The sequence below is a fragment of the Gadus chalcogrammus genome, chromosome 15, assembly GCF_026213295.1.
Source record: "Gadus chalcogrammus isolate NIFS_2021 chromosome 15, NIFS_Gcha_1.0, whole genome shotgun sequence".
NCBI lineage: Eukaryota > Metazoa > Chordata > Actinopteri > Gadiformes > Gadidae > Gadus > Gadus chalcogrammus.
Genome location: NC_079426.1, coordinates 16,576,703 through 16,588,786, shown reverse-complemented (window position 1 = coordinate 16,588,786; position 12,084 = coordinate 16,576,703). Strand labels below are relative to the sequence as shown.

At 43.0% G+C, this 12,084-nt stretch overlaps 1 protein-coding gene across 4 annotated transcripts in view; it reads left to right on the top strand.

Moving 5' to 3' along the window:
• The first annotated feature begins 225 nt into the window (after positions 1–225).
• The window catches only part of LOC130404789 (stromal membrane-associated protein 1-like), a 75,754-nt gene continuing 63,895 nt past the window's right edge, over positions 226–12,084 (top strand). For 3 of the 4 annotated variants that reach the window (XM_056609689.1, XM_056609690.1, XM_056609688.1), the window contains exon 1: positions 226–508. In XM_056609689.1, the coding sequence (XP_056465664.1) occupies positions 391–508 (118 nt within the window). In that variant the 5' untranslated portion in view covers positions 226–390. The remainder of the gene's footprint in view (positions 509–12,084) is intronic. The other variant, XM_056609692.1, reaches the window with a different exon arrangement.

Below are 12,084 nucleotides of genomic sequence, written 5' to 3'. Positions count from 1 at the left end.
GATAAATATTTGGTTATAATATAACTTAATCCTTTATAATTTACTTTATTTTTAATACTTTACGATATAAAACCTATTTATTTGTGTATCTGATGCACATTACCATAATAATACACATGACAAGTGACCACAGAAGCGTCGGTCTAGGGACTGGTTAATTCCCAGTACGGACCTTTATTTTGAAAAGGTGTTGACGTGAAGTGACGTTCTGCCGTTCTCCAACCATATTGCCTTTCTAGCTAACCGACTAGCAGCGGTCCAGGTGTATGAAGCTCACACAGTGATGTCCCTCCCTCTCAATACATGTTGATTTCAGAAACTTAACACGGAATAGGCTCTGGGTTTCTTTTAGCGGTCACACCACAAGCAGGACGACATCAATTTGGCAAGATGACGACGCGGTCGGAGAGAGAGAAAGCTCTGAAACTGAACGAGCAGCACCAGGTCATCCTGTCTAAAATGCTCAGGGAAGAGGAAAACAAGTATTGCTGTGACTGCGAGGCGAAAGGTAACATGATGGGATGTAGTTTTACATGTGACATCGTTCATGTCATGTCATCCGTGTGTCCATGGCTCTGTGGTGCTGCGGCCGACGCCGGGTTTAGGACCCAACATCCGCCGTGACAAGTTGGTACATACACCTATACCTTGTTCATGCTAACGCTCAGCTACAATACCGATGTGTCGGTCTGTGTGGTTGCGTGTGTGTGTGTCTGTGTGTGTGGCTATAGGCTTGCAACCCATGGCCGTGGTCGACCGTCGTATCGTTAACGCTGGTTTATTAATGAGCGGAAAAAGGTCGTCTCGCGGCGGGCTGAGGTGAAGGGGATTTGGCGCGAGGCTTGACCCACTTGATGTTTTTTTTGGGGCTTGACGGCCACGTCTACATGACCAACTTGTCTGACCGCGATCCGACAGATAGGTTTTGCGTCACTGCATCAGTGATCTACGTCTCTCTTACTCTTTAGTGTTATTCCTCAAGCAAACGCCTTTTCAAGTTTTGACTTGAGCCGTCCGAAGCCCTAAGTGTCTGTGACAGACTATAGTAGTAATACTGCTCTAACCAGTTTGGGTGTTGTTTTGGTGCCCGTGTTTAGCAACATAGGGTTAGTGTACTTATGATTAAACTCAAATGTATACCACAATTTGTAACATATAGTTATTATAATTTTCTTGCTATATATGTATATATATATATATTATATTTTTTCCTATCCTACTAGGACAATTGCGTGATTACAAAAGAGTAGTGTCAAATGGAACCTTGCTTTAAACTATAGTGACTAATACTAATCCACTCACATATGCCAATTTTTTCAGCCAACATGGGATGTATTCTAGAATTGCGGTTGACCTGTACAAACAATGGCCAAAGGGACACACCCCTATTGGACTACACATAAGACTTTGTTTATCAGTGAATAATGTGAAACATTTTCAGTGTTCCCTGAAGATAATGTGTGAATGCATGAGAAAGTAGCACTGGGCAAAGATGAGATATTATTGGTTATTCATGAATAGTTGTAGTTGTGTGCAGAGTTCCCTCGATGATGGTAAAATCGCGTCAAGCATGTATGGGGTAATCTCATGAGACTATCGAGTAATTAAAGTTTCACAATAAATATCTGATGAATGAAACGGAACACAAACCATGAGCTTATGTTTGGTTCACAAGGCTATCGATTGTTAGTACGAATCCTTTGTAATGTGACTGCAATGTAGTGATAGAGCATTGTTACTAAATTCCTATTACTTGTATGGAGTAAAAAGTTAGGTCCTGACCCATGTGAAACATACACTATCGCTGTGATGTTGAGCATATTGCCTGCAGTATAACTATTCTCATACTGGAATGGGTGGATCCATGGCAGCTCATATTACAGTACAGGGTTAAATGGTGGGAGACAGAACCAGAGTAAAGCTCTTTTCCCCTCTTCATACAATCTGTATCCATACAGCGCTCCCAGAGACAAACCGGAAAGAGCTGTCACGCTTAAGGGACTGAAAAACCCACAGACTAGCCCGTGGCAAGAATGGCACTCAAAAACAGAACAAATGCTTTTTGATCGTCCATTCATCTGGGCATGGTGTAACTTAAATCACATCACCTCACTGGTGTGTTAGTGAGCTTGGCTACTTTGCACTCCGGGCGTCCTGCAGTTCAGCATCCTGTGATATCCAGTTTGATTGGATCAGGTAAATGCTCTTGAAACCCATGCCCTCCAGCGTGTTGCAGCCTCGACCGCACCAGACTGCTGGGGATGAAGTATGGTTCAAGTGTCGTTTGATCCTGTGTGAGTTTGCACTCCATCACCATCACATACAAAGCTCAATTGAGTGTATGGGTGGAAAAGGGGAGATTATCCCTGGGAAAGGGATTATGTTTTTCTTAGTTAACAAGGACCTTAATTAGCATGGTACAAGTTTTCATTGCATTTAAGACATGTGAGATAGCAGTGTGAGTGTCCAAGTTTGGTCTAAAATGTACTACTACTGCCGATTGGGAAAGGGGGGTTGGGCAAAAACCAATCAGAGAAGAATTGCAATAGCATAGCATTGTGTATATGTACTACTTTAATTAGTACTCAGAACACCTGAACAGCTGTAACCTTCCTAGAAGAGGAGATGACCTTGAGGTTTCTCAAGGCAAGCCCCTCTTTAGTGTGTGTGTGTGTGTGTGTGTGGTGTGTGTGGGGGTGTGTGGGGTGTGTGGTGTGTGGGTGTGTGGGTGGTGGGGGGGTGGGGGGGGTGTGGGTGTGTGGGGGTGTGGGTGGGTGGGCGGGCGGGCGCTCATTTCAGCCCCACGTTCTGGTTTGAACGAGCCAGAAGAAGAAGTCTAGTCTAGTTACAGTATAATGTGTTGAACGGCCTTGGTATCTGGTCCACCTGGGGTGGATATTGTAGTCTGCAAAACAGCATTTTCTTTAAAGATGGAGTTTAAGTCTGTTAACTGTAGGTACTTAACATAATCGGGGGTGCAGACATTACGGAAAAATCGAGTCACATGATCCAAAATAGAAAACAAGTAAAAGAACACATCTGGCCTGAGGTCATGGCTGATTGTGGTCCCATGCTCTCCCATTTCCCAGACTGTATGCTCTTCCTTTTCCATGCAAGATGAGTGCTTCAGTGTTGAGTTCTGCACACGAGTCAACCTGACATTGTTACAAACATAACTAGTTCAAGTAGAGCGATCCTTAAAGGAAACAATGGACCCCATGGACAATGTTATCTCATTCACACACTCGCTCCCTCGTTCTCATCTGCTCTTGCCCTGACTCATTCGCTCTTTCTGTATTTCTGTCTGTCTTTCTGGCCACCCGCCAGGCGGCCCGTCTGTCTGACTGTATCTGTCTGTCTGTTCAGCGATCAACAGATTGAAGCAGCGGAGAACAGGTGGTACTTTGAATGGGATTTCTCTGGAAATCGTCCTGCATCCCAGAGGATCCACTTCTGCCACACAATGTGACTACTCGACCACACTCTCACAGATGGGGCAAAATTTAGACTGTGTACACGATACGAGACACCTCCCTCCCTACCAAACACCTCCAAAACCATGTTGGAGGCATGCCTTGTTGGACACCACGTTATGGGCTGCAGTACAGAACCCTGGCGCCTCCTCACATGAGGCTGATGAATTCCTGCTGGCTCGGACGAGGTCCTGCTTCCCTGGTGTCAGTAAGAAATGTGTTCCAAGCCGGAGCTGGAGGTGTCATTTGAAAGCATTGCGCAGATACAGAGCCAGTTGTGTACATGCAGTCCTACACCCTGGACACCTTGAAGCAATACCTTGTGTTGTGAGGGTTCAGGGTTGGGTGGGGCTGTCGTAACAGAGCCCGTGGCTGAGGGCGCTCCAGCTCAGTGGTGCCAAGTCTTGAGTGTAGTTGTAGTTCAGAATCGCTTTGTGGACTCCAGGTTGTGCGCTAAACCGATAACTTTGATCACCTTTATCCTTGTCCCCCTTAGTCAGGCAGTATATGTTATGCTATTAAGCTAAATTGCCCATAAGCCCTATGAATAAGGCATTATTTTACTTGCCTATTGCTTTTTTTTCGCCCTAATCTTGAACTGAATGGTTCTAAATTGCACTGTAGGATTTTACAGGGTGATTATGTTGTATAGCTGCATCAAATTAAATAAATTATATTAGGTGAATGGTGATATACTTCTTCTTGGTGATGAATGCATTAGAAGTGTCTCTCCATAGCCAATAGGCAGGGAAGAGTACCTTGTATTGATGTGTCCAGCCTATTAAAGAAAAGCCTCTTAAGTCTTACCTACAGCACCTTTTTATCATCATCTATTGTCTTTTGGCCCAGAACTGGTTTTGCCAGTTTGGATTGGATTCTTGTTAATTTGTTATTTTGTGACTCCTCCAAACAAAGAGGTTTTTATAATTGAATCATGACAGAGTGAGCTCTCTAAATGAAAGAGTTGGAGCTTTCTTCCCTCACTGTGTAGGTGGTGTCTGTGCAATGGCACTTGGGATCTGTATCATCCTCTGCCTGCAGTAGGGCTGGATGGTAATTCAATAGTATTTATTATTGTCTTTGTTTGAATGGTATTGCATCATCATTCAACTGAGATATTGAGTTATCTTGATACCCAGTTTTATACTCAAATTTGTACTAGTGCTGGGCAATTAATCAAATTTTGATCTCTATTTCGATTTTAGCTTTAAACGATCACAAAACTAGTATAATTTTTTTTATAGAAAGTGCAGAAGAACAGCTGGATACACATCTGTACATTATTTTAGATTTGAGCATTTTCTTTTGACATATTTGTCTATTTTTCTTTGGAGTATTACTCCATATCGCCCAGCCTTATCCTGCAGTATATGTTGTGTACCGGTGGAGCTGCAGTTCCTTATTCTCTCAACATGCAGCCAAACAGAAAGGCAAGCACATCTTCATGCACATTCCGTCAGATGTTTAGCAGGTAGAGCCTGTTTGGTACTCCTAGAGTTGCTGGTTCAAGCTCTTAGTCTTCTCCAGCCGTTAAGAATCCTTGCTGCTACTTTCACACTGGCTGAATTTGTAATTTGATCGGCTATACAGTAATTAGGCGGGCAGAGCTTAGGGTTCAGGAAGTAAAGATCCCATAAATTGTTCTAATGCAGGGAGCTTCTCTTTTTTTTTTTTTTTTTTTAAATAACTAATCAATTACATAACGTACAATCAAATGAGGTATCCCCATTGGGAGGATGCTAAAGAATTACGTTTATTTTTCTGAATCATAAACCTTTTCTGAACCAAAGTTACCACCACAGTACCCAGTCTGCATTTTATGTTTGTTACTATGGCGATGGCAAACACGTCTTGGTCGAGAGCGTTGTGGTGTGAATAATTCATAGCATCTTGATCTCTGTATTATCATAACGATGCTTTGCTTTATCTCCTGTGACTATTCAATAAATATTTGTCCATTACGTACAATTATGTAGCCCGGCCGATTTCACTCAGGGGCAAAACAGTCCAGTTTGCTGCTTGTTTCGCAATGTGATTGATGGGGTACTCTCTGGAGCGTATTTATCTTTACCACACTGCTCCATGGAACTAGTGATCTTACCCACCAACATAGATGTGGAAACAGCCTGGTTCTTTTGTCTTATTTTTTCCAGATGAGCTCTGAAGAAGTTTTCAATAGTTTGTAGTAATCTGGAGAGTTTCACATACATTTGAGAGTACTACAAAAGCTTAAAGACCTCTAACAGGAAAACGTAGATGACAGAAATGGATTTCTACTAATCAGACAAATGAAGCTTCCCACTTCTTCTAACTATAGTGGCTCGCAGAGTATTTGTATCAGTCTGTAAAGTAGGGCTGTAACGATGATACATGTATTGTACCGAATCGGTACGTAAGTCACTGTTCAGTGCATGGATTTACACGGAGCATACACGGTATACAATTAAATAAAACTGGCTTGCGAATTAATTAATGTAATGCAGAACTAATGTTAGATACGTGAGTTCTTCAGGGACAACTAAACTGCAGCCCTGATTGGCGCCTAGGTAGCCGAGCGTGTTATGGCGCACGCCGGGAACGTCGGCTTCTCTGACGTCTCTGGTATTTCCACAACGAGACCCGTAGTTGGGGTTATCTCAGCCATGGTTGAGAAGGTATTGGGGGGGAAAGAAACTTTGGCTTTGACTCCCTGAAGTTCATGAACCGCGACATGGAGGCGAAAGGGATTTGCCCGCTGCCCGCTTTCGAGGCATCACCGCCTAGGTGCTGCCCGCTGTGGGGCTCCGGTGGGAGACAATTGCGGTCAATAATCGCGGGCAACAATCCCTTTCTCCTCCATGTCGCGGTTCAGTCTATTTCAGATTGTTGTGGAAGAACCAGAGACGTCGGAGAACCCTGACGCAGTCGTTTGAGCTTCATAATATCGTCTGGAAGCGCACACAGCTTTTGGCCGTGATAATATATATTATATGATCTAGATATCCATGTATAATATGATATTATTTGGATATGGAGCTCCGGGACTCCCGCTGGAGCACCCAGAGTGTTCTAGAATATTTACAGAACACGGCCAAAAGCTGTGTGCGCTGTAAACACTGTAAACACGAGCGCATGGTACCGTGGCCGCAAGCTGCACAGGGCCACACTCCCACCCTCCACCTTGAACCCCCTCTAAAAAACAGCACGTTTGTGGACAGGTCATTGGGGAACTGGCTCGTAGTGGCTGTTATTCTGTGTACTTTGCACTTTCATAAATAAGACATGCTGCATTTTCAGTTTTATAACTGATTGTCTTTTTTTGTTTACAAGTTAAGGGTGGAGTCTGGAGATGATGTGGGGTACTTATTGTTTACTGTAATTAGATTACACAGTTCAGGCTGTTGCAGCTAGTTCAGGGGAGGGACTGTATGACACTAGGTGTTACAACCTGAGACATGCACAATAAAAAAAGAATTGCCTTCTGCATTTTTGTTCGTTCTTTCCCCTTCATTGTACCGAACCGCGTTGTCTGAACCGAGGTATGAACCGAACCGTACCGTATTACACCCCTACTGTAAAGTAGGGCTGCAACAACGAATCGATAAAATCGATAAAAATCGATTACTAAATGCGTTGGCAACGAATTTGGTCGTCGATTCGTTGTGTCGCGTGATTAATAAGTTACTCGTAGGCGCAGCACTGTTTACAGCCAGCCGCCGACAGGTTGGATCATGGTTCATGCACGCCCACATCGATCTTTAGGCCCAATCCCGTTTCTTTGCTCACTGTCTCAACCCTACATCTCAACCCTAACCCTCATTGCTCATGCTCATTGCTACCCCTCATTGCTACCCCTAACCGACCCTACCAAATGGGACAACCCTACACTGTGACGTCATCATGGCCTCCCCGTGCCCCCTAGCAGATAACCAGACCCCTGGTAATGTTACAAGACAGACTGGCTGCCATTGTCTCGGGCAACGAGCAAGACCCATTGTAAAGATGTTTAACCTGAAATGGTATTTATATTTTGTAATTGGCATGTTTAAATAAAGTGTTGAAAAAAAATAAAAATAAATAATACTATTTGTCCCTCGTAATATACCTTTATTTTGAATGTCGCTTAGCTACATGTGAAAGGTGTGTGAATGCAGCCTTAGATAATAATCGGTTAAGAACAAGAACACTTTAGAAGAAACACTTTATTTAAATAAACACTGAACCACACATCAAAAAATACACACACACGCACACCTAAAAATACACACACACACACACCCCCTCTCTCAGCTTTTGAGAGAATGGTGGAGAACCACATCTTCTCCACCATTCCGCCAATTTTGCCTCGCTCTCCTCATGCCTCGCCTGCTCCCTGGCACTCTCCTCTTGGAAGGGGTGTCTGGGGTGGTGGAAGAGGTGCCTGGGGTGGAGGAGCATGAGGGAGAGGTGGGGGGGCTGGTGGCAGTGGACTCAACGATGTCCTGAAAGAAAACTAATAAGAAGGAATTAGGAATTATATGCCAGAACTGGGTGATATGGCCATATGTTACATACAATATATAATAGCTATGTACACAATATAGTACTGCCAAAAATTACGTTGATTAACCATGTAATATTACTAATATAATATAATATATTAGTATATATTACTTATATAATGTTACTAATATAATATAATTTATTAGTATAAAGCAGGGGTTTTCAAAGTGTGAGAGAGTGAGCCCCCCTCAGAGAAAAAAATTCAGCTGAGCCCCCCCCCCCCCCCAATTCTTTTTCTTTAATTATTTTACACATTTCAAACATCTCCGATCATAATTTTAAAACATTTGGAACATATTTTTGAAACATTTGAAACAAATTTTTTAACATATTTTTTAAACATATTTCTGAAACATTACATCTTTTTGCGTTTTTAAACAACAAAATGTAACAACTTTATGTTTTAGCTTAACCTTTTTTAAGACATTTGAACATCGGAATCTGGGTAAACTGCCAGGTTTACAGGATTCATCAGGTCCCCGACTCTGAATTTTCAGAGTCGAATCAGATTGCCTTTTCAGGTCCAGAGATTCGACTATTCGGCGGGGTGTGTTTCCCGGCGTTGCTATGTGACCGTCGATTATTATAACCAACTGAAACGACGCCGGATTGAATCTAAAACTGTGATTCTGAAAAAAGTATAAATGCTATCAAAATTCCGTTTAGATAGTATGCGTACAATGTGGTAGATGTGTTAAAATGGTTGAACGATGGTAAACGGTTGAAAAAGAATGGTTGACGATGTCTAGAAGTAGGTGTATCAGAATGGGCTGACGTCTTCAATGAAAACAGCTGAACACGAAGCAGTATGAATGATATCGAAATTCTGTTTCGATATTATTGAAGCTACAAGTGTGTAGATTGTTAAATGGTTTGCACGAAGATGAACCGGTTGGAAAATTGATTTAGTTATGTTACTTCTAAGTTGAAGTACGACGGAGGATTTGAATCATCGTCTTCAGGGTTTTCTTTTCGGGCTTGCAGCCCGGCCGTCGGACCCCCCACGGGCCGCCCGACCCCCCGGCTCCTGGCCGGGCCGTAGAGACACGATTCACGGCTGCAGCCCGGCCCGAGAAAACGGGGTCGGGCGGCCTGCGAAAGTCCGACGGCCGGCCGCAGAGTGGGCCGCTCCGACCTCCGGGTCTCGGCCGGGAGCAGAGCCACGACCACGGGCTGCAGCCTGGCCGAGAACCGGGGTCGGGCGGGCCCTTGAAAGTCGCGGGGGACTTTCGCGATCTTCCGCGAAAGTCGGCCACAGACTTTCGCGATCTCAGAGAGTCCTTGGCCGGCTTCGAAGCCCTGGCCGGGCTGCAGAGTACAATTAATAAAGAATTACGAGTTAGTACAGAGAAATACTTACATTTGGGTGTTTTTTTCCAATCCTTCCGCATATCGTTTCGTCCTCCATCTTGTCTAGAGATATTCTGGATTTTCCGTTTTCTCGCAAGGTATCGTGGGAGCAAGTCAGAACTGAATCGCTTTGAGGGTGCCCATCGAAAATCTCAATTTTTAGGGGATGTTAGCCCTCCCCCTTACCCCTTAAAGCTACCTTAAAGTGATATTGGGACATTGCTCCACGGTGCGTGCACGCGCAACAGCGAGGGCTAGGGCTGAGATTTTCTTTAGAGCAAAGGATTGGGAAAGGGCCTTAGTGTGAGCGACCACAGCTTGTATTTTGGTCATATCTTAACACTGGACTGTAGGCCTACATAAAAGTGTTGTACCTTCACTGTCTTTGGGTTAAAAAAAGTCCTTCAACCCAGTATCCGTCTAGTAGTCCAACCGAAAACTGTCAGCTGCTGCTGCTGCAGACATTGTGAATACGGGCTCGGATTCGGCACCGCGTGCATCAACAGTCATTCAAAGCAGCGGTAGTAATCACACAACCGGACGGTGTAGAAAGTCCCGTCAGTTAAAAATAGTGATGTAGTTTTTAAATCCATGTTAAAATCGGCAGGATATAGAGCTCAGTGAAGCTCTTAAAAAAAAAAATGGACCAATGGTCACAAACCGTGTCCCAAATGTGATGTCGTACAGGTCCCCCCGGACTCAGTTATATGATTGATGCGTTCAAATTGCAACAGAAAAAAGAAAAAAAAATAGATTTTGGTGAAAACTTGTTTTCACAGTAATATAAAATAGATAGTAAAGAAAGATAGAATTATGACCTGTTTAATGTCCTATCTTGAACTATCATCATTTTATCAGCAAATAAAGCAATATTACAAGTTCTATTTCATGGAGTCTCAAAAATGGTATCAATAGGTTTGACCGGTTAACCATGGACATCCCTTATATACATATAAAGTATCATACATGTATGTTTTTTTTTTTGTGTTATCCCAGGTTATGTTTTTTTAATTGTTTTAATTATTTAATATTACTTTTAATAGTTCCGGACGTTGGAGCTATAACCTGGTGTTTTATATTCAGTCTTCCATGTGAATTTAAAGTAATGTTCAGTTTTTGAATAAAGATGCGGCAATTACAAATGTTTCTTTTTTTTATCCGATTCATCGAATAATCGAAAGAATAATCGACAGATTAATCGATTAGTAAAATAAACGTTAGTTGCAGCCCTACTGTAAAGTATAAGATATGTTATTATTCCCAGTAGTTTTTGTACATTTGTGCTGCTTTCAGGTCTCTCGTAAAAGAGGTACCAAACCTCAATAAGAAGTGAGTCAAGTACTGAATCAAGTACTGAGCTAGGTTAAACCTTTGGTTGAGAGCATCAATAATATTTCTGCGTCCAAACTTTTCAGCTGCCTCACTTTTATGTTTGGCCAAAAATAATATCAACATATAATGCTTGTTGGTTTCAATGTCTAAGCTGATTCAAGCTGTCAATGTTATTTCTTTTTTGCATGTCTAGTCATCTAAACATGAAACCAATTAGCCGCACCTCTAATTGGAAATCTGCTTTGAAACAAAACATGTGGCATAGAGTAGACCATGAAACTATCTGCCTTTCACTGTTTTCTGTCTCCAAGGTCACCAAAAACACGTTTATTGGTACGCCTCCAGGTGTGTATCTGTGTCTGTGTGTCTGTGTCTGTCTGTGGGCTCACGAGGAGGAGACCCTGTTAAAGCGTTTCTGCTGTCCTCTGCTAGCACGGCAGATTCTGGCAAGCCTTCCTGGCTTGCCGTGATGCTGTCCTTGGTGCTGCTGCTCTCTCGCTCTCTCACACACATCCACACTCGTATGACTCACTCTCATAACAGAGGCACATGCATGCATGCACATGCAGACTCCTCCACTGTAGGAGACGGTGGTCTTTATGTATGATGATGTCGTGGAGGACATGGGCTAGCTGGTAGTTTCCCCATTAGGAGCAGCGACCCTCCTCTGTGATGTTGGGCCCAGCAGGGCTTCTGCCCCCAGTCCTGGGCTGGTCTGAATGTCATCTGGTCGTTCACATCCGCCATGTCTGATGCACAGTGGCAGTTCAGAGCACCAATTGGGTCGAGTGTCCGAATGCTGCCTGTACCACCAGCTTGCAACTAGCCGAGGCTCATTATATAATTAAATTTCAATATGCCAGTTGTAAGCACATTGTCTAAAAATAACAAAACTGTTCTTATAACTGTTGTTATCACCTATTGGTTGCGAGTAAAATCGTGCCAAACGATCCGTGATTGATATTCTCCTTGTGTCTGTACTACTGAGTCCGTTGTTTTTTGTTACTGCAGGGCAATTCTCCTGCAGTATGCTCTGTAACCAGCAGGGAGCAGCAGAGTGCTATTCTTATTTTCGTATTGCTATATTTTTTCAATTGGTCTTGGCTCATTCTGAGCCCTAATGCAATTTCTTTTTTTAGCAGCCTCTGGTGAATTACTCGGGCTAAGAGCCCCACTTGCCAATTTCGTAAAGAACAGTGCTAAACATTTATTAAAGATGATGAGCCCAACAGCCAAACTTGGGTATGTTACTTTTTTATTTATTTAATAGCCATAAATATAAAAAGAAACGTTTCGTCTGAATAGGTTGATTCCATTCATGTGTTGGAGGGTGTAGGTACACCCATACATCAGGGTAGCCTACTCCCTTCTTCCATTTCCTTACTAACAAGAAAGGGAAAAGGGGTAA